This window comes from Hoplias malabaricus, chromosome 15, assembly GCF_029633855.1.
Source record: "Hoplias malabaricus isolate fHopMal1 chromosome 15, fHopMal1.hap1, whole genome shotgun sequence".
Lineage (NCBI taxonomy): Eukaryota > Metazoa > Chordata > Actinopteri > Characiformes > Erythrinidae > Hoplias > Hoplias malabaricus.
The window spans coordinates 7,442,513-7,466,130 of NC_089814.1; the positions used below are offsets into that span (position 1 = coordinate 7,442,513).

The following is a 23,618-nucleotide window of genomic DNA, read 5'->3' on the forward strand; positions in this document are numbered from 1 at the left end:
CATGAGGTGGCACTGCTTAATTCAATGAGTGGTGTTAAAGTCAGAAACTGAAAGCGAAAAACAACCTAATAACCATTTACCAGTTTAACCAGTTTCTTCTGAAGGAATCTTTTAATCTACTTGGCAAATGCTCAAAATCTCAAGCCAATTTTCTTTAATAATTATAATTGTTTTAGAAAGAATCACATTTTTTCATTTAAAAAGGTTCGTGTGTAGGTCTCACACACCTATTAGCTAGGAGGATTTGAATAAAAATAGACCCTCCTAATATGGTAATAGGGGTCCTTAATCATTCTCAATACCTACAGATATCCACACAGCCACAAAATCCAGTGATACAATGTCTGTAATGGTCACGTGTCTCACCTGTCAGAATGGACTGGTCCACTCTCAGCGTTGTGGATTTGATAGAAGTCAGGCGGATATCTGCAGGAACTTTGTCACCCACTGGAGAGGAAACAGAAAGCATGCTGTCAGAGATAAGCACAACGAAGAGGGAAAGAAATAACTGTTTTAGGATGTTTAAGCAGTACAGTGCAGCGAGTACCACTCACTCACTGCACTGTTATATGATTAATCTAGTTATTTAACACCTCTATATTATTGCTTCCAACCATAGCTCATCAGTAAGCATTACAATATTTGGTTGTACTGAAGTTTGGTTAGCTGGAACCTGTAAAACAGAATCAATGGCACCTCATTAAACATACCTTCAGAAACTATGATAATAGCCTATCAATACTGTTACAAGTTCCAATGTCTGCAACTATGCTCTTATTGTAATGGAATGTGATTTAGTATGCACAGAAATGTATAATAATCTATTCAAATAAAATGCCTTTCATAGGCAATTTATAGTGCTTTAAAAATATATTTAAACCAGTTTTAAAATACAAAAAGAGAGTAAAGCTAAATTCATAAACTGGTAATCAAGAGTATTATTATTTCAGAAACAAGTTATGACAGATTCCTACCAGTCTGCTAGAGCCTTTCTGATCTGTGCAGCTATACAGCACTTGAGGACAACTAAAATTACATAAGCACTGGAGGACCACGATTCCAAAAGGCCACAGCTGTACTGCCATGGGTCTGTCTCCAGACATCACATTTCATGACGTTCTGGGCACCATTACAAGCTTAACAGCTACTCCAAAAGCACTACAAACAGAGGAACATAATGTCACTCCAAGCAATCGCACCTTCAACACTTCAGCATCGAAATGTCTCCTGCCAACAAAAGTTCTTGTTCTTCCTTCGCCTATTTTGGGATTTGGGCAGACATGCGCCTTAGATTCTTCCCAAAAAAAGGATATGTGGAACATAAATCATGTTAACATGCATTATGAAACTTTAAATTAATAAGAAATACCAACTAAAGAACATTTTTTAGGATTCTTTTGTGAAGAAAAAAAGGAAGAAAAAAAAGACCATTGTAGTGCATTGGCCAAGTACCAAGAACACATGGGAATCTCTTAAACAAAACTGTTCCAGGGCATACAGAGGACACCGCAGACAGCCCATCTCTGTAAAGCTGTTCAAGTTGTGGGGACTGTCGTCTGGCAAATTTCTCTCGCATTTCTTCGAAATACACAAATCTCCAGCGTCACATTTTTTAAAACGGGAATGAGATATATCAAAGCATTAAACTGTTCCAGCACTTTCTGGCAAAATGATAAAAATAGACTGTGCTTCATTCTTTCCACTAACTTAGGAGAGGGGCTTAGTAGTTGCTGGTGAAGAAGAAAAGAAAAAGCTAATGTAAACACCTAATTCTTTCCCAAACAAATCTTTGAATCAATGAGGAAACAGATACATGAGTCCTCTAAATCTCTTGACATTTATTAGTCACGTGGGAGACATTTGCTTGAACCATCCACTTCAGACGTGTAAATGTTGGGTTTATGTGAAGGACACTTCAATGACGACAGCTGGGTCCAACATTCAGGCTGGATCTGGCTTACAGCCTTTTCACAAATTCCACAGAGACTCCACATGAGGACAGGACAGAACTGTGGACATTCAGATCATAAAGCTCTGAACACACTCTTTTCAGGATCACGTTTTGTTGGACATGTGAATCTGACGATAAGCCTCAGTGCCCCTTTGCATGGAAAGTCGGGGTAGCCGGAGGGATGGTATTAATCTAAAAAAAGCACACAAACTCCAAAAATGGGAGAACTATTTTGATATGATCCATTGTGTACGGATGGGTTTACATCACATGAGCTGACTGTGCTTTATCTGAAGACATGGCCAAAGTGGAAAGGCCAATGCACTGAACTCTCAGCAGCCTCGCTGAGCTCTAATCCAAACGAGGACTGTCACAACAAATAATATCAACAATGGAGTGATCTAGTGATTATTCTGATGGTCAAGCAAGCAATTCAAAAACACGAGACCAACTGTATTCTTCAAATACATGGAGTAAACAAAACCCCAGCACAATTGTGAGATCCACAGAGTAGGGCCTTTAACCTGGAACTGCAATGATCATGTATGGAATTGTGTCATTTAGATTTAAAAATACATAAATATCTACATTGCTAAGTCCTCAATTCTGAAGTTGGGACACATTGTTTGCAGTTAGACCATAGATTATATATAGATCACCTTCGTTCATGATCCAACGTAGGAAAAAAAAAATACACTTTGACACCTCATGGCTCCTAAAATGAAGGAATAAATGTGGAACATGTACTCAATATATAGCTCAAGTTAGAAAAAGATCAGATAGTAGGGTAACCTACTTTGGGCGGACAAGGAGAACACAAACCTATAAGAATAGCTCACCTTGAAACGTGGGTTTTTCTTCTCCATCTATCAAACCAGAACAATCAATGGAACATATAGAATGTGTCCAAGGAGAACAGAGTAGTACGTTTCCTGGTAATTTTAGTACTTAGTAAAAAAACTAATTAACTAAATAAATAAATGTGTGTGTAATCCTGTGATGACAAACAGAATTGTTGAGTTCAGGGTTTACCCAGCTAACACACCTTAACCTCATATGAGGCTAGTGTTAGACAAACCACCCAGTCAATATTCACTTTGGTTAACAAACTCTGACTTGTGTTTGCTGGTGCCTAGTCTCGGCCACAGACGCTCTGCACACAAGTTGACAGAGTCTTTTGATACTTTCAGTGGGTTAAGTTGGCCTCACTGTCAGTATTCTGACAGTTGCATTCTGGCTGGCTGTCTGCCTCCTCCTACACATCATGCCAAAATAGCAGACTTGGATTGGTCCTTTTGCATGTCAGTCTGATTTCTTTTTCCTGCATTAGAAGGTTGTTCTTGGCCACAAAATGTGGACTAAAGGTACCAGACCTGGCAACGCGAGACTAGCTAGTACCTGGCAGTCTGAACACACCTTAGACCCAGTTTCCATTTTAGCAGAGATGCATAAGCATTAAACCAGGAGACTGAGAAGCATAAATTACGAAGACTATGACTTCAGACGTCATTCTGCCCAGATCAGCGATATATGCCAAATGAAAGAAGAAAATTAAAAAGACAATCTGGGTTGTGTTAGTTGGACATTCATTAACCCAGAAAAAATGTGCCATTGTAAATGACATTCATGATGTCGTCACAGGGAAGCATCCCAATGGACAAAGCTAACGCTGCAGCTGAGCTCAATGGACAAATTGTACATAGTTCTGTTTGTTGTTCTCTCTCAGGCACACTCAGAAAAAGGGACCCAAGCACAGCTCTGATCTCACAGTAAATAAGTAGCAGCTGATGTGTGTTCGTATTTATCTGGACACCTCGTTCTCCGGGTATGAGAAGGGCATCACCAGTGGGACCGAGAGCCTGTTTGACATAAACAGCCAAAGAGAGAAGACAAATGGCTCCCCATCCCTCCCCAAAGGGGAGGAAAGAGAGATCAGCCATCTGTTTTCCTAATCATTTATCTCTTCATATAAGCTCAATTGATGCACTACATCCTTCCTCTCTATACATTCTAGTTGTCTGAAGTGGATGAGACCTGTGCTGGGGTCATGTCACTGCCTTTCACTGTTTAAAATGCATACTGTCTGCCCTGCATTGGCCTCATTTCAGTTTAAGAGTACACTACTACAAGCCTTGAATAAAAGAACCTATATATTACAAGAGTGTATTCAACATGCAATAACAGTTTAATCAACAGAATTACATCACTGTCATAATTCTGCAATATACTGTTTAATATCTGTCAGCAAAATACTGCCCTTTGTAACTTAGTAGACCAGTTTCATGGATAAACAAGGCATTAATCTAGAACACTTTCTCCAGAAGCAAAACATTTACTATTTTATTATTTGTTTATTTTTAACTGCTTACCTGTTGCCATACATTTACATTACACTGGATAAGAAATGAAACAAGGTTTAAATTTGCACCATCCAACGTTGTTTACCGCAAGACATCTTTAAAATTCAGTTTCAGTTCAGAATTTGGTTTCCGGAAACCAAATAACTCCCATGATCCAACATATGTAAAATTATTTAGGTTAAAATGACACAGGCCATATCATTAGCACACAACTTATTTTTAATACACTGAAAAGTGTAAAATATGCTATATTATATAACCAAATACTACATCTACATATTTTAGGCCTACGCCATCATGAACCCTGTGACCTGCCTAATAACCAGTGGCAGGGAGAGTTGGCTCATCAGACTAAATTGGGAATTTTGGGCAGGGAAACAATGCTTTTGTGAGAAGTGAATACAAATCTGCAAACACAGGGGGTGCTCATGTTTCCCCCCTGCCAGACTCAAAGGGATTACTGGTGCGCTGAAGCAGTTAGCAGGTGGTGAAGGCAGCTGTCTAATGTTACCAGCACCTTCTGTGACCCTTTTTAAGGTCAATAATCCATCTGTACCTAGCATGAGCGCTGTGTCACTGTGTAATCAGGAACCTCAAGGGTCAGCAGGGAATTGTCAGCACCCCACTAATACACTCCTGTCACTGTTCTTCAATATTTATTTATAACCAAAAAGCTAAATGGCATGCCCCAATAATGATATTCTACAACCAGAAATATTTCTGATTGAGAATCATATTTTAAGCAAATTAGCCTTTTCATGTTTTCCAAAACATCCAGATGAACACCAATGATACTAGCTTTATTGTACATTAAACTGGACTTTGTGAGCATCCTGCTATGTGTACTGTACAATGATTTATGAATCAAATAAATCACTAAAGAGTTTATTTTTCCCTTTACAGTTCAGCCAAAGACAGGATATTTCCTAAGAAAGCAGAGGTGTTGACATGTCAGCTCTATTGAGGAAGCGACATGCTATCAGCTACACATCACAGATGTCTGTGAGCTAAAGGGAGAGCAGGGTGCTGTCTCAGAAGACTGAAAGACGAGAAATACACTGCTAAACCGTCAATAACTGCAGCAGCTTCACAGATGACAGGAGATATTGCCCAGGGCAAATACTGGATCAGGTGCAAGAAACTCAAGCCAAGAGAGATTGGCATAGTTTTACAGGGCAACAGTGAGCAGGTGCACAAGAGCTCATGTAGCTCAGAAGGAAGCTCTGAGAGCATGTAATTGGGTGGGCTCGGGTGTAGGGTCAGCACAGCCCTGCAAGGTCAACCTGACATACATAGTGTTGGAAACAAAGAGAGTAGACAGGGCTGCAGCTTATGACTCACTCTGGAGTAGGAGGAGGTATTTTATTATTTGGGGGGGGGGGTGTTGGAGTGAAAAAAAGTGCTGCTGTTTATCATTGCAGCTATTCAGATGCGCTATTCAGCAATGACGCTTTGCCTTGAGCTGCTGCAAGTCAACTACTGGATGAAAGGCTGCATTACGCTCCTTCACAGACAACCCTTCTCATGCAGGAGTACTGGATGAGAAAAGGACAAAAGAAGCTGATAAATCTACAGACCTACTTCCTTTTTCCCCCCTTAGCTAGTTTCCTTCTCTAAAACATGCTAATAGCATAGCATTAAAAAATCTTATGCCCATGTTTGCATTAAAAAAAAAAAAAAAAAAAAAAAAAAGAATAGATTCTGTGAAGATTAATACACCACTGCACACGCCAGTCCCTGTGTTTGGCTTGTGCCACACATGATCACACAGACCATCCATCCATCCATCCATTATCTGTAACCGCTTATCCAATTTAGGGTCGCGGGGGTCCAGAGCCTACCTGGAATCATCGGGCGCAAGGCGGGAATACACCCTGGAGGGGACGCCAGTCCTTCACAGGGCAACACAGACACACACACATTTACGGACACTTTGGAGTCGCCGATCCACCTGCAACGTGTGTTTTTGGACTGTGGGAGGAAACCGGAGCACCCGGAGGAAACCCACGCGGACACGGGGAGAACACACCAACTCCTCACAGACAGTCACCCGGAGCTGGAATCGAACCCACAACCTCCAGGCCCCTGGAGCTGTGTGACTGCGACACTACCTGCTGCGCCACCGTGCCGCCTCACACAGACCAAGCAAAGGCAAATGTGGTGATTTTATCTTGTCACCAAGAGGTAGTTGAGCAAAAAAGCAAAAGGACCAGCTCTCCTTTCTGTCTTGCAGGTTGTTCCCAGAGTGATGCAGAAGCTCAGAAGATAAAGCAAAGAGCAGAGCTCACCAGGCACCGGAAAGGACTCGGCAAGATCACAACTGCTTTAAAACCACACAGCATCTGCAGCAGGATGGGTCACTGACCTCCAAGCTAAGCCACAGATGACACCTAAGAAATGTCTCCTGAAATACCAAGCTCAGAAAGCAGAAACACAAATGTACATAATACATAAACGTCCAATCTTTGCAGACACCCCTTCTAATGACAGAATTCAGTTACTGTAAGGAGCACATATTGTTGCAGAAGTTTAATTGTGCGCAAACAGCTTTTATAAATTGCCACTGAAAAGCACTGTCAAGAAATAGTATGCTATGAAGCAGCTGCACATAAGCCTATGGGTCTAATACAAAGCTTGGGGTATAGGAATATAAATCCTCCAAGGTTTTACATGTGAAGCAATGGAAGTAAGTTCTCTGGAGTGAAGGAGCTGCAGCCAGTGCTTCTGGGATGAGTTGTTACGGTGTTAGAGATCTTAATTCAGAAGAAATACTGGATGAGCAATTTAACAAACCTTTAAAATTACAGGTCATAACATGACCTGCAGATCTAAGAGTAATTTAACCCCTGAGAGCCCAGACTCAGTTTGCCACAACAGCAATTGTTTTGAAATATAAAAACAGTCCAAAGAAAAGAAAAAATTGAACACATTTTTCACACATTTCCTGCTGTATTTAGTAACTACATATTTGCGTTAAAATCCAAATGTAGCGATCATCAAAACAATCACATTGTAACTTAAATTTGTTCTTAAAATAGTATCAGAATGTGTCTTATGTAATATAGGACAAGCATTTCTATGGTCTCCATCAACTCACCAAACACACCGTCATCCTTTAAATGAGGTCACATGTACACATTCATAAACTGTTAAGTGACTGCATCCAATACGACGTCATGATATAAAGTGATGGATAAAGCTGGGCAGGGAACTTTCCAGACCTTATAAATGGTCTGTGACATCACCACTGGCTCTTATGGCTAATCTTTACTGTAATTGACCAGAATACAAACTGAAGAACTGATCCGAGACTAGTTCTCTGAAATGCAGATCATATGAAAGCAGAGAAGCATGTGTGCATTTTTTCTTTATGACTTCTTAACATTACTTAATTCTTTATAAATATATCCCCTGTTCTCCTTTCATTCATTTCATCATCATCATGTTTGTCCTATCCTTCTGCAGCAGTCCCAGTCTTAATCTTCACCCAGGCAGTGGGTTCAGAAATTAATCAAAATTCTCCATCCATCTCTAGTTTTCAAGGTGGAAAAAAACATAATACTCTCTCTGCAGACAGCACTGGCAGTGACGGAGGAGGGGCTGATGACCAGTCCAAATTGGAGGAGACTGATGAAGCGGGTGAAAGCTTGCCTTGAAAAAGACCAGACTTTTTAGCCTGTGGGGACGTCGTCTTCCTTTTTCAGGCTTTAATCACTGATAGCTGTGTGCCGAGTATTGTAGCCACTCACCCTCAGAGACTCTGTGTGGGGAGTTCTACATTTAGTTTGACCCTGCACCCCTTGGTGGTCCTCCTCTAACTTTACACAACATGCTAATTCACCTGGTAGTGTTAAGCCAAATTTATACTTACGCGTCCAACCTACGTCAAAGGCAACGTGTTGACGTGGACCCTACAGCGTAGCCTGACGCACACGTCTCCATAAAATGTAACTAAGCGTTTGCGTCAACGCATACCGCAACGACTGTGATTGGTCAGTAGTATGATGGACATTGTTTATATTGAACCGAAGTAGTACAGGAACATGAACTCTTCTTCTCCACACTATATAAACCGCAGACAGCTGCAAATTCATAGCGAGAGATTTTCTCAGACGTAGACATCAGGGATGAATAAAAATGTTGTCCAGGAAGTCCCCGGGAAAAAAAAATAACTCTGAGAAGCAGGAGCATGCAGGAAAAACGTGCTGGTTTTGTATTTCTTTCCTGGAACTTTGTGCAAACTGTGCTTTGTTCTAAACAATGACCTATTCCCTAAATATTGCACTTTAAAGATTTACAAAAGTAATTCTACTACACCACTACATTGTGTACTACACAGTATAGAGGAAGATGTTTGAGAATCAGCCCTAGTGGTGTGCCGGTGTAAATGCAGAGTGACGCAGACTCCAACATCTCACAACGGCGTAGGCTCTGCGTGGAGTCAGCACAGAAGTATATATGGGCCTTTCCTGGAGTGGATTAGTCATTAGCACAGATGCTTAAGCACAATAGCTTCTCCAATCCTCGCCTTGCTGATGGAGGCCTTCTGTAACTAGCAACTCTCTCCCTCTCCTTCTCACCTGTTCCATCTCATCATGACTAAGCACAGCTACATCACCACATTCGTATCCGTCTCATTACAGCACACATGTCCTGGTGAATAAGCTTCTTCTGGCCTGAATAGGGACTGCACAACTGTTTCTGCTCCCACACAAAGTCTAGGTACTTAAATAAGGAACAAGACACATGACAAAACCTATGGGCATCATTTCAAAAGTTTTCCAACACTGCTTGCTTGATTTTAATTCCAACAGCAAGTTAGAATCTGTTGCAGGACATTCATCACTGGTGCTGACACTTTATAAGATGTGACAATTAATCATTAAAGGAAAATATCAAAAATGCTTTCAAGGTGCCAATATTACACAGGAAAGGCATCAGGAAATATAACTTCTAAATTTCAGACACACTCAATGTTCCAGCGTTTTTTTTCTCCAGTTATACAGTCATAAGAAATGTGTGATTTGTGACAAACATGTAGTTTTCACAAAACCAGAATCACCAGGGTGATAAAGCAAAAAAATAAAAAATAAATAAAGGCACAGATCCTTGTTCTGGTGACACATTAGGCTAGATTATATCAATTCCTAGAGCAAAAGCAGCAGCAACACTGCCAAATACAAAGTTCTTTACCATTATGATAAAAAATTAAGGAAGCTACGCTTGTTAAACTGTCCTGGAGTAGGGCAAAGCAACACGCTGCTTTCATGTTTTAGGAAAAGTACACTGTCTTTCGGAACATAATGTGTATATTGTCAGTACATTTAGAGCAGCCGTTCTCAAACTGGGGGCCGCAGAAAAGCATTAGAGGTTGTATCTCTATTTTATAACTTTCAGTTATGTCCATTTATCTTTAACTTATTTGGCCATAACTTAAAACGTGATCCAAGACTAGCAAAATGGACAACATTCTGGTAAGACAGGGGCCTGGTCCATCAGTTGAAAGTAGTGTTAAATAAGAGCCTAGCTCCAAAAAAATAAAATTCCTATATAATAATAAAAAAAAAAAAAAAAAAAAGATCTAATATAAAAGACCTATATAAAATATGGATTCACGGAACATACTGATGGGGGCGCAGTGGCACTTCACATCCACAAAGGGGGCCCCATATTAAAGTTTGAGAACTGTTCTAGAATACAAAAGATTTATGAAAAAGAGAACCTACTTAATCAAATTAAATTGGAATTACAGGAGGACCTCGGGTTACGTCAGTCCTGAGTTACGATGTTTCGTGGTTACGACATCTCCCATTTACTGTATAAAGCCATGTTTCAACTTAAGTTGTTTTGCGTCGTAAACGTCGTAATGCGAACTTCGTGTTTGGTGTGCGCAGCGGAAGAATACACGGTTACGCGGTGGAAAAATACACGCTTGCGCGGCCCGAGACCGAGGAGGATAGGTGTTAGGATAGGATAAGTGCTTACAGTATGTTATTTATGTACAGTATGTACGTATGTTCAGATTTGCACCGAAAATCGGTTTACGACGCGACGTAGGAACGGATCAACGTCGTAAGTCGAGGACCCCCTGTAGTGTGTAAATAAAAGGTTTGAGCAATATGTAAAATGCATTACTTGAATTTTAAAAATGTAATTCTTGGTAAATCTTCAAGTTAAATGTATCTTGCTTCTCTTCATATTTATTTTCCCTCTTTTAATTTTACCAGCTCATTTATTCAGGCTTTTTTTTAAGCACCCAACCATACAGTTAAGTATATTTACCCACAACTGAAACAAACATTTCCACGTGGTCTAAGAGGCACCTGCATATGTAAAAGTGAGAGTAATTGTGTGAGGAAACTGTTGCCCTTTAGGGCCTAACTTAACAGACAAGGTGTTAATAAGGCAGTCACTGAAAAAAACTATAAGAAAAGAAACCTAAAAAGGTAATCATTATCTCATGTGGCAAGGGAGGGAAAATACAGGGCAAGGTGCAGTGCTGATACTCCCTCAGACAACCTTTACAATATAAAAACGATACTACAGAGGCCTAGAACAGACACAGGAGACTGACCTATGGCAACCAATCATTTTACTCTTGAAAGGAAAAACAATTTATTTCCTACACAGTTAGCTCTACCTTTTCACTGAGAAAAAGGAGGAGACTAAGCAATCCCTTACTGCAGTCGGTGCCAAGCAGTTTTGACAAACGCAACAGAGTCGTGGGTGAGATGTTCCTTCTGCAGCAGCGATGACGCAGAGCTTTGATCAGACCATCTCTCATGTCTAGGCACGTTTTATGATGGCACTTTATCTAGAACTGTACACATGGACACACCCAGTGCTGCCCGGTGATTAAGATAATGGTGTGAGCACTGTAAAGCTACACCGCAGGTAACCCAACACCTCTCAGCACAGACAGAGGCCATCTGGGTTGTACGATGACAGCTGGCAATGCTAGTTAGATACTGTTTCCATTCACTGGATGATTTAAAATAACTCAGGGCTCTGAAATGTAATAAGAAAGGGTTTTAAAAATGGAGATTCTTACCAGCAACTTCCACAATGTCTCCAGGCACAATATCTCTGGCTTTGATCCTCTGCACACTCTTCCTGTCTTGCCGATAGACTTTGCCCATCTCGGGCTCATACTCCTTGAGGGCCTCTATGGCATTTTCTGCATTTCGCTCCTGCAAGCACAAATCAGGGCAAACAGTGAATGAAAGAATTAAAGGTTTCGCAGTATACACTTGCCTACAAATTCTCCGTAGGCGTGGGAGACCAAATGCTAATACCGTGGAGAACGACAGAGAGCCAATCACAAGTAACTTAGTCTCATTTAGGCTGGAGGAACATTAGACTTCTGTCATCAGGTTTTAAGATCCTGGAAGGCCTGATTCATGACGAATGCCAACAAAAGCCAAGTGCCAAAAATAGTTAGCCATTAACCTTAATTAGAGGGCTTATCTCCCAGTTGGTCAAACAATGCAAGGGCAAGCCACGCAGCCCAATCATGGGAATTACTTTCTTGCTCCATCTAAGAAATGTCACAGTGCGCCATCAGTAATGATTTAGGAGAATTCCCCCCACCCCTCTTTGCACTATCCCAAAACTAAACAGTCTGTTGAACATGACCTTTAGCTTACACTGCAATCAATCCTTAGGGACTCACTGGCTGGTGGCAGCCGACTTGCCAGCACTTTTTGGCAGGAGGCTTCTGTTGGCCTCTTACACATGACGGGGGACGCAAAGCATTCGTTCCAAGCAAACAGTTCTAGCTAGCACTAAAGCAATGAGAAGCAATCTTTGGGATCAAACCCCTATGGACCTCCATGTTGAATAAACAGAATATTTGGTGAGGTGAGAAGGCACAGGCACACACCTGCAGCGAAATTCTAAATATTTCTGAAAACATGCATTACAGGTTTTGAACACACGAATACAAGACCAAAACTGTTGTGGCAAAAACTGAAAACTGTTTTGTGGGGGTAAACACAAATACATACGTTTTGTTTTTTTTTTTTAGCTGACATTTTGTCATTCTGCTGCCCAAAAACTCTCAATCTATTATTTGTGTAATTAGTAGTGCTGAATGGTTGTTTGTGGTCATGCTGTCATGAATACAGCAGACAGTTCATGGTTGTTTCTGACTGGTCTAACTCCTCCGAAGCCCGAGCAGAAGAGCCATTATTCCAGCTCGATATGATAAAAACTGCTCTTTCAAACTGCAATTTCTAGATAAAAACAACTAACCTTTCAGCCCTAGCCCAGTAAGACCATGATGGAAGGAAACAAGAGTCATTGACAAAAATAAAGCAACACAGGTTGTGGCTAACTTTGCCGGAAATACTATAATAAGAACAGATGGGGTGGTTATAGTTTTTGTTGCATAAGGACTCAGAAAAGCATTCACTAAAGAACACCCAGAGCATGTTACGCCTCTTTCAATTCAGTATAAATAAGTCACACAGAAAAAACAAATGAAAAAAAAAAAGAAAAGAAATTATCTAAGAAACATGGTTGTTCACAAACTGTGGCCGGATGTGGCTGGAAATGGCCAAGTAGAGAATTTTGTTTTTACAAGCAGCAGGTCGAAAGCCCCAGCATTTTCACATAATAAAAACGGACTGCAGATAAGTGCTCTAATGGGGTTGCAAAGAGCTGTGGTCTGGATAAAGATCAGAACAAATAAGATCAAGAAACAAAGCCAAAAGCAGTCATTCAACTAACTAACATTCTCACTATATTTGTCCCTGCAACAGCATCACAAAATGACACTGTTCCTAACTAACAGAAACCAACACTGCCTATTTTCAGTTAAAACAAACTGCTATCACGTGTCAGCATCGTTTACAGTTTCATGGTTTCACACAGCTTGTAAAACATGCATGCGCAACTTGCTTCAAAAAGTAATCATTATTAATAAATAAAGAAATGGTACTAGGGGTAAACATTTACACTTGGGACATAAAAAGGCACTGGTACAAAATACATCACAAATTTGAATAGTATATACACTGACAGTCCCCTATTAATAATAATAATGTTTTTAAAAAGACAACGTGAGGCCATTTTACTTTTATTCTGTTAAAGTCTTACAACACCTCCAAAGATTAAGATAATATAGATATCAAACATACGAAAAATAATGAGGCATGAGTTATCATTCACTCCACAGCCTCCTATATATAGCCTCTGATAGGACATTACAAAAACCAATGAATGAAGAGATAGACAATGAGTAAAATAACCTTTGTCCCTTAGCAGCAGTTCCTGGATTTGTTGCTGAGAAACAGGCAAATATATTTACTTTGGACACTGAATACGTTCAGAAATCTCCAGACGCAGCTTCAGAGGTGTGTAGAGAGGCATTCTCAGAGACGAGAGTCAATTGCCAGAGCAAAAAGTGCTTACAAAGGGAGAAGGATAATTAGCTCCACATCCCGTACAGCATGCAAGCCACTAGTCTCCAGTCTAGACTCCCCAAAGACTCTAAGAACCTGCATAAAGTTTACAAAGCTCTCATGCAATGGGAAATTGTTTGAGGACAGTAGTCTTATTTGCCACATATATAAGTAGTCTTATATATGTTTAGCTATGACCAATATTTCAAACTGGTACTCAAACATGTATTTACAGTACAAGCGAAGAGCAAAACATTTAGAAGATGATTTAACTGTGATAAAATATCTGCTCATCAGTGTTTCCGTTTCTACATTTTATAAAAATATCATGTATTGGAAGCAGCAGAGTGTGCTGTATCCAAAGGCTTGGGTCATCAAACCCATGACATATTTGGCCTGAAGAAAAGTACATGCTAACAATAAAAATTATATTAAGCCTGTCCTTATAGGTTATGAGCCCAGTTATATGTCCACACACCAGGGGGAGTCTTTTCCATCAATTACAGGAAAACCTGGTTCTGTAGGTTAAAATGTCCTAACTGATATATGAGCGACAACACACAATTGAGGCATGTGATGCTAAAGGCCCAGTGTCACAGAGCTTTTTTTAATCTTTAAGGAGTAGCCTTGGCCATTTGGAGAGGTGAAGGCTGGGAATTCTCAGGTCAGTCTCTGTAATGAATGGTGGCTAAAATAAAATGATAAAGAGAGGAAAATGGGACATGGGTTTCAGGGCCACTGGGAGGTGCCTTAGAAAATAGGCCCTCAGTTCTACGCTGGGGATCCACTGGGAAGCCAGAGCTATCTTAAGACGAGAAAGGAGGCATCCATGTGTTTTCATTTCCATAACAAGGCTAATTTCATTCCAAAAAAGGAACATAACAAAAACATACATTTCAGCGCACAACGAAGTAGACCTGGGGGAGGGGGGCCTCTACATTTTCGTCAAAATTTAGTTTACAACACCTTCACATTGAAAAATTAATGATGAATGGACCAACACAAATTTTCCTTGAATAAATTATTTTTATATTGATGTCCAATGAAAGTTAAAGCTGTTTCCTTTTTGTAAAAGTTGCTATTTTAGAGATACATAATTTTCATTTGACAGCAACTATATGTCAAAAAGTTACTACAACTCAATCCACATACTTTAACTGCTGCCATTATTCAGAGTTTCCAAAGCAGGATGCATTTTTATGTATGTTTTCATCCATCAATATTCACCGTACAATACCTGGCTCGTACACAACCCAACTCCAGCCAACTTCATAATACACTTACAACTGTAAATCTAGAGACTAGTGTTGCACAGAGGTAGACTCTAGATTTACAGGTGCATTATGTAAGTGCATTATGAAGCTGGCTTATTATGAAGGGGGGCATAATTTCAACAAAAAAAAAAGCAATGATTGTAAGATGTAATTATGATGTCAGAATGATATGATGAAACTGCAGGTCAGTTAATTTTAGGAACACTAAGTATTGTTCTAAACCGTATTACATGTGGGCTCACAACAATAACATACTAGCAGACAACATGCTTGTATTGGCTGTATCTATCAATTTCTAGCTCAGGTTTCATGTTCTGAAATATTCAGGCCTTTACACTTCTATATATTATAAAATGTTTCATTTAGACTGATGTACTGGAAGAACTTGACCATGGTTTATTTCCCACTAGATTAAATGCCAAACCGGAGGGAAGAGAGGTGCACTTACTTGCCAGACCCCTACAATAGCGTTGGCTATAAGAATTAGCAATATTACAAAAGGCTCCACAAAAGCCGTAATGGTCTCTTCTCCTTCTTCAAACCAGGCCAGTACCTAGAGAGGAATAAAATAAAGAAAATTTATGAAGAACATCTGTCAAACACTGATTACAAGATTATGCCTTTAACTTATTATACGACCACATGCTCGTGCTCAGCTTCAAATTAATTTTATAAGCAAAATCATTACACTGTGCATCACAGCATCTGAGCAATTTCAGAGGGAGACAATGGAGGCTGAAAATGTGTTAGGACAAGCAGGAGGCCTGCTGCATCACAGATTTTGTACCCTGGGCATGTCGCCCTTTATCAAGAAGCATGACTGTGGTTTCTGTAAGCTTGCTGTCAGCTACTTAATGACGTGAGTTATGTTTAATGCATGCTCTCCTGCAGGCCTGGAACAGACAAAGCCAGTACTCCGTCCAGCTGGACATCCATTTAAATTGAGGTGGACATTGACGCTCATTACGTATCTCTCAATGCTGGGGAGAGAGAGGATGGTCACTCTCTGCTGCAGTACTGTGATGTGGGTCTACTAGATGAGGGGTAATTCAACATGAACCTTAAACAAAAATAATATTGGTACATTTGTGTAAAACAACTAATTTATAAATGTCCAAATGTTTAGAAAGGTGATTGCATCCGGCCACAAAAAAAAAAAAAAAAGTAACCTGAGTAAACTGAGGTTGAAAGTTATGGCTCACAAATGGCAATCCACTCCAGAGATCACAGTAAGAGACTTTATACCTACACTTGGAATTGGACATGGTAAGCATACATTAAAATACGGTCACTGCGGAGCCTGTCCTTCGTTGGCAATGCTTTATTATGTACATTATACAAGTCTGTCTGTGTGTACAAATGTGTCAGCAAAGGTTGCATTTTACAACAGATGAATTTTACCATTTAAAAGGATTGAATAATAAAAATGGTTTAGGTGCAAAATTTATTACTCAAATCAACAGATTGAATATAATAATAATAATAAAACTTTTTCGTAGACAATAGAACAGAAAACCTGCTCCCTTCAACATTTAGTAAACATGACCTTTCTATAATGGCCTATAAAATGACCAATTAGGACACTGCAGAACCTAATTGTACAGAGGTTAATATAATGTCCTTTTGTATCAGTTAAGTTCATTCCTGTTACCGTACATGGCCATTGTCTTCAGATCTAATGGAAGGAAACTAAATAATCTAAATAAATCATTAAAGATGTGATGAAACAACAGTAAATAACTGACTGTGTCAATAAAATAAACCTCTGCAAGAGCAGAAGAACTTGGGCTTCTGTGGATAAAATTAGCACCACTTGTGTTATGGAATCCACACAACAGATTATCTGTGGGCATGATATTCATCGCGACTGATAAACACTTCAGACACTGTAGACTGTACGGTTGCTGATAATTACCCGGTGCCGGTGGCAAATAATTAATAAACTTTATATCTTCTGTTGGTATGTGAGTTTCACGGCAATAATCTAGGCCGCTCTACAACTATGTCACATAGTATTCCCCTATGCCAGCTGCCTATAACCTACTTCAAAGTCCAGAGACACAAAATAACACTAATTGGGAGGATTTTTTTAAGAAGCTCAGCTCCCCACTGCATTTAAATAGATTTAAAAACCAAAACCAACATGAACATCAACCAGCAAGGTGCACCTAAGCTTTAAGCTCTCAGTGTTATGACTGAGAACAACTGCAAGCCAAAGCTTCATGTAAACCTGTAAAAAGAAATGCAAGACAAGCTATAAGATCTTCGAAACAGAGACCTGAAAACATCACTCGAAGCACAAGTTAATAGCCAGTATTACATCTATTTTTCAATTTGCCCAGCTCTGTGTCTGGTTCAGTTCTCACATTAGGGTTCTGTCCCCCCCAATAGCCCATAACAGAATATGATGTCTTCAAAATGATTGCCAGGCCAATATACGATGTCACTTACCTAACTTTGCTGGTGGTGGTATCAAAAAAACCTTGGATGTTAATTCAGTCTCGGGCATGTTAATTTTGTGTGTTGCCTTGGGTTTAAATATAAAAGAAGGCAATCCCAAGAACATGGATGGAATTATAGAACTGAGGCAGAAGAACAATATAATAAGAGACTAAAGACTTTTAATTTAAGGAAAAGGTGCTCACAGCTGTCATTTTGAAAAGGGTTGTTCAAAAATGATGCTGTGTTGTTGATGCTGTGTTGTACCACCTTGTGGTATTTTACCAAAGCATGTCACAGGTGTTTCATTAAGACAGAACTGTGTTTGACTTATGGGAAACATAGGAAAAATGGGTATTACACTTATAAACACTTGGGGGGGGGGTCATTATTTAGATAAGATGCTACTCCAACTATATTAACAGACTGTGATTATAAACAGGTCGAGGTCAGGGGATCGGCACTCTCACATCATTTAAGGAACTGCTGTTAGCAGCAATAGGGCACAATGTGCTGACTGAACATCTCCCTTGGGAAAACCAGAGGGAAAGGAACAGCAGAGGAAAAGAGAGTGTGTGTGTGTAGGACCATGTGACTGATTTACAGGCCAGATTCCAGGCTATCATCACCCTGCTCCCTGCCAGAGATATCTGTACAGCAAGTGCCAAAGCGGAAGGAGGAGAAAGAGGTCACGGAGGTTAAACACTACACTGGCATGCCTATCATTCACAAAGTCTATGATTTTCCCTTGCTTATTTGTGTCCTGCCAATGCATTCATTAGGATAATAAGCCTGGTGTCGTCGTAACAAACATTGCAATTGGAACGGAGCTATGAGGCCCACAACAGGATGTTTGTAGGGCCAACAGAGAGTGGCCGGGTAATGTTACTGAGTGAGTAACACACAGGATACTAATCTAATATGCTGTTCACACCATTCCAGACAGGGCTGGCTTCCTAAGCCCTCTTAAACTAACACTATGCCTCTCATTCCAACAATCAAACTTAGCCCTGGAACAGAGAAGAGCCTGTAAATCACATTATTAGCTATCATTACTTCCATGGATGTTGTCACACACACTACAACAGTCTCCTCAGTTTGTAGGCCAGATGGACAGCTGTGAGCAGGTTATTGATTCTCAAAATTAAAAACTGTGTTGTTAACTGTATTAAATATATTCAGTAATAAATACCTGACAGGGAACATTTACAATGGTGAGTGAATGAATGACTTCAAAGTGCATTCATAATATCTGTTCTCCACAGGAACTACATTGTCTCCAGAAATATTCTGAATTGTTTATTACGACAATGACATAAGAGTCACAAATAAACACAGGCCGATCGAGCAAAGCGGTGTGTTCAATAAAATTAAAAGAACTGCCAGTCTTGAATTGATAAATATGGCCACAAACATGTTTTTCTTCATTTAAGCTTCAAATACAGTACTTACAAAAGATATACATGCTGCTAGAAGAAGAATCCTGACTAAAAGGTCCTCAAACTGTTCAACGACGAGCTCCCACAGTGACTTTCCTACAAGAAAAGGAGACATGATTGCATAAGAATGGATAACAGAATTGCCATAAATAAGCATCTGAATAGTCAGAGCAAAGACAAAAGACTTAGGCCTACCTTCTTCTGCTGGCAATTCTGCAATGCAAAAAGAGAGAACGCATTAGTTTTGTAGAAACATACTCAGAATAAAAATGTATCTAAGGAAAAGGGTTTTGAACCAAATGTGAAGGTAATATTGCGAATGATGAAAAAAGGTCCAGGCTTGGAATTGCACTGCCAATTACGCATGTCCACAATTCTACATAATAAAAGGCTCAACATTAGCATTCAGAGTTAATGAGGTCACAATATTGACGTGACCCAAAAGAGAAGGTTTTACAATTAAAGAAGTGGACGCATATGTGGTTCAAAGGGATTTCACAGTGAATATTTTAATTAACCAACTACGTAGGTTGCATTATCTAGCTTTGTAACACTGGAAACAATAATTACAACAATCTATATATATGTGTAATTAATTTTATTTTTTTACAGGAAGCCTAATCTCTAGTGTAAAGGTAGATGACAACAATATATAGAGGCTCAAAACATTCCCTCAATTTAATATAACACCCACTAGACTTTGAAACACTGCTCATATGATGTTTTTTTTATTATTTCATTCATAATACGCATTGAGCAAAACCCCACAGACATGTTAACAAAGTTAAACATTTGACTGTAAGAGACCTTTAACAAAGCTCTTTCAAAACACAGCCACATTTTCTTTAAATAAGGAGGGGAAGACATGAATAAACACAAATAAAGCGAAACTATAGTTAGTAAACTGAGGGAAAAAATGACAAATTATGTTTTAAGGAAATCTAAATGTTTTTTCTTACCCCGAGATCTTACATTTACTTACATAGCCACATAGCCCCTTACATTTCTTACTGCACTCTATACCATTGCAGATTTCAGTGCACTGTACACTAGTCCTCTGACAATAATTACATTGTCGATATATCATACAATATATGGACAGTTCCTCAGTCATTTGTGCTGACCTCAATATTGCCCAGTGTGTTTCCTGGTATGTTTGCCTACGCAAGCGTGTACGCATGATTTTAGCCAGTTACTCTGTTCTGCCCCGTGCTTGTCTCTGGTCTCTATTTTGGAGCCATTATGTGGCTTTGTTTGAAAATAGCGATAGTGTGTGTCATATATAAGTGGCTTAAATGAAAAAATATTGTTTATCACAGTTATTTCTCGGACTATACACACATATATATATATATATATATAGAACCCAAAAAATGGTTATTGTGACAGGCCTACTGTACACCTCTTCACATTTCTCAATACACTGTACACTTCAAATGTATCACTGTTCTATATCCACTGTAGATGTCTCACTGCACACCACGTACGATTTATCAATGTTCTGAACCGTCCACAGATCTTATTGTAGTGAACACCACTGTTGATTGCTCAATGCACTGTACACCACTGTAGATTTCTGACTGAACTTTAAACCACGTTCTGCCTGTTCTTACTCACATTCAGATCCATGCTGTCGCAACTCTTGGACGGCAACTCACGTCACACTTTCATTTCATTTTCTCTACCTTTTTTTGTTCTCCATTTCTTTCTTGGGTAACTTTAGCTCTACACCGGTCTCTGAAGGAGGCCTCGGAGCTAAACTTTAGCCAAGCCGGCTAATTAACACCAAGAGGGTATTTTCAGTGATAACTCAAGCCCAGGACAGGCACCTTCATTAGGAAAAGAGCTGTCTGATATTTCTATAGACAGTCCTCAACTCTGGGCTTAAATAATCTTACTAAATAAGAAATTCTGCTTTGTGGAAATAACTTCAAAGAGCTTAAGTTTGACTTGTTCTTTGGAATTTTGAAGTCCACCTTAAATACGCTGTGGTAACATGGAATGGCCTCGAAGCGCCAGAATGCAACCGCTGTACATTTAAGGTGGAACTGATACTTCCAAATAAGCAGGTTAATAAAGCAATTTGAGTTTTTATTAAACTGCATCTATAACACAGTAAACACAAAGATTCCGTATGTGTGTATTAATAATGAGCTCGTTGTATGAAACGAGAGAAAACAGTATGCTAGTCTTCAGTCTCTTCCACACACGTTAGCGGTAGCTCGGCGGCTAAGTGGCCGGCTTCGATGACTCACCATTCGTCCCCCATTTCTCTTTCTGCCGCTTCACCTGGTCGACGCTCAAGCCGGTGCTCTCGTTCACGTTAAAGTAGCTGTAAACTTCTTCCACCGTTTTCGTATGCGCGTTCTCCATCGTGCTGGACGGCGTTTTAAAAAGGTATTTAAAAACCGCCCGATTTTTTTGAACCAGTCCCCAGATCCGAAAAACTGTTTAAATTCAACAGGATTTAAACGTAGCGTAAATGCTGAAAAACGAACGGCCGTTTCCAGCCAAAGTCCGTTGCTATGATCTTACAACGGAAACCTCAATACAAAACGTAAGTAACGTTAACGTTACACAACCGGTAACAAGAGCTGCCGTCGGATAGCGTCGACTAACGATGAATATCGTTAACATAAGTTTTTAAATGGCTCCCAGTCCTGACTAACTAACGGCTCTCATTGAAGACTCGATTACTCGACGATTCGTGAAACGCGTCCCTTGCCGAAAAGCTGGAGCAGTTACAGTACGGGGTGAATCAGTTTTTCGTTACTAATGCCTCCAGAACCATCACCATTCCGCCTCTCTCCTCCTCCGCCGACCCCTCTCCCAGTGCCGCATGTGGAAAGCGCTCATTGGCTGAGGTTCCCCCACCACGTTGCTTTCAGGGGCTCTTCGGTTCAACGATTCACCCGGTAGAATCGAATCCCATGAGCCGGTACTTTTCAACCAATTGAGCATTCGATTCACAGAGCAAGCAGAAATCATTAAACCTACGCTTCAATGGAGTTGGATGTCACGACTTTTACATAAAATGACAATACTACCTGGCAGTTATGCTGTGTCAAAATGTAACAAACAAATACCTAAATAAAATACATCAATATTATATTTGAAGGGCGGCATGGTGGTGCAGCAGGTAGTGTCGCAGTTACACAGCTCCAGGGACCTGGAGGTTGTGGGTTCAAGTCCTGGGTTCGAGTGACTAATTAAGCATTAAGAATAGAGCTCTGATTTGATTCCCAGCGTGTCGCTCAGCCACCCAAGACCTAGAATCATAAAAGTATAATTGGCTGCTCTTTGGATGGGTGGACGGGCCTCATTGCTCCGGTCATCAACTAGTATTAGCTGATCTGACACACCTAGGCAGTAGGATCTCTCCTCTGGTGTGCTGGGCTGCCCAATGATGTTTCATTAGTTGCCGTGTTAAAAGAAAGCAGTGGTTGACATTACATTTCTTAGTGGAAGCATACTTATGCTTTTCCTCACCCTTTCAGTTTTAGTGGCATCGGGGGTGACAGAAATCTTCTTAACTTTCAATGTAAATCAATGTAAAAAGATTTTATTCCAAGTAAATTTGTAGCATTGTTTAAATGATGTTTAAATGGTGTGTGTGTCTCTCTCTCAGTTTTACCTATTGCTAAGTAACAGTGTAACAAACTAAACACGTGGTTCTGCTCTAAAAACTACAGTATAAAATATTTATGACACATCAGCTAAAAGTAACATATACATAATAGACCATAGACCATTATCTGTAACCCTTATCCAGTTCAGGGTCACAGTCGGTCCAGACCCTACCTGGAATCACTCAGCACAAGGCAGGAACACACCCTGGAGGGGGCGCTAGTCCTTCACAGGGCAACACTCACACCTATGGACACTTTTGAGTCGCCAATCCACCTACCAACATGTGTTTTTGGACTGTTGCAGGAAACCGGAGCACCCAGAGGAAACCCATGTGGACACAGGGAGAACACACCACACTCCTCACAGACAGTCACCCAGAGGAAACCCAAGCGGACACAGGGAGAACACACCACACTCCTCACAGACAATCACCCAGAGGAAACCTACGCGGACACAGGGAGAACACACCACACTCCTCACAGACAATCTAACCCAGAGGAAACCCATGCGGACACAGGGAGAACACATCACACTCCTCACAGACAATCACCCAGAGGAAACCCATGCGGACACAGAGAGAAGACACTACACTCCTCACAGTCATTCACTCGGAGCGGGACTCGAAACCACAACCTCCAGGTCCCTGGAGCTATGTGAGTGCGACACTCCCTGCTGCACCACCATGCATGTCATTCCTTATTCCCATATTAAAGCAGTTCATGGGACGCTCTGGAGAAGACACATATAAATCCAGGTTCACTAGGCCCAGTGCTAAGCAGCAGTTTGTGATGTATAAAGAACCAGAAAAGTATTAGGTTTTTGAAAAGTGGAAATAGGGCGGCACGGTGCTGCAGCAGGTAGTCAGCACTCTTAAATAGTCGAGAAACCTTGAGGCAACTTAAACACCAAGTTCCAACCCCACTCAGGTTGACTTTCTGTGAGGAAAGTCTGTTCTCCCTGTGTCCATTTGGGTTTCCTACGGGTGCTCTGGTTTCCTCCCATGGTCCAAAAACACGTGTACAGGTGGATTTGCTACTCAAAGAGTAAATGTGTGTGAGTGAATGTGTTAGTGTGTGTTGCCCTGCAAATGACTTGGTGCCCCCTACAGGGTGTGTTCCTGC

The 23,618-nt window shown here is 40.3% G+C and overlaps 1 protein-coding gene across 2 annotated transcripts in view; it reads right to left on the reverse strand.

The window, feature by feature from the left end:
* atp2a2b (ATPase sarcoplasmic/endoplasmic reticulum Ca2+ transporting 2b) overlaps positions 1–21,763 on the reverse strand; it is a 38,204-nt gene extending 16,441 nt beyond the window's left edge. For both annotated transcript variants that reach the window (XR_010795564.1, XM_066646764.1), the window contains exons 1-6: positions 21,123–21,763; positions 19,063–19,080; positions 18,881–18,963; positions 15,438–15,542; positions 11,363–11,501; positions 367–447 (exon numbers count right to left, since the gene is read on the reverse strand). Coding sequence is in view for 1 of the 2 variants with exons in the window: in XM_066646764.1 (XP_066502861.1) it covers positions 367–447; positions 11,363–11,501; positions 15,438–15,542; positions 18,881–18,963; positions 19,063–19,080; positions 21,123–21,240 (544 nt within the window). In the remaining variant the exon portion in view is untranslated. The remainder of the gene's footprint in view (positions 1–366; positions 448–11,362; positions 11,502–15,437; positions 15,543–18,880; positions 18,964–19,062; positions 19,081–21,122) is intronic.
* Between the last annotated feature and the right edge of the window lie 1,855 nt (positions 21,764–23,618).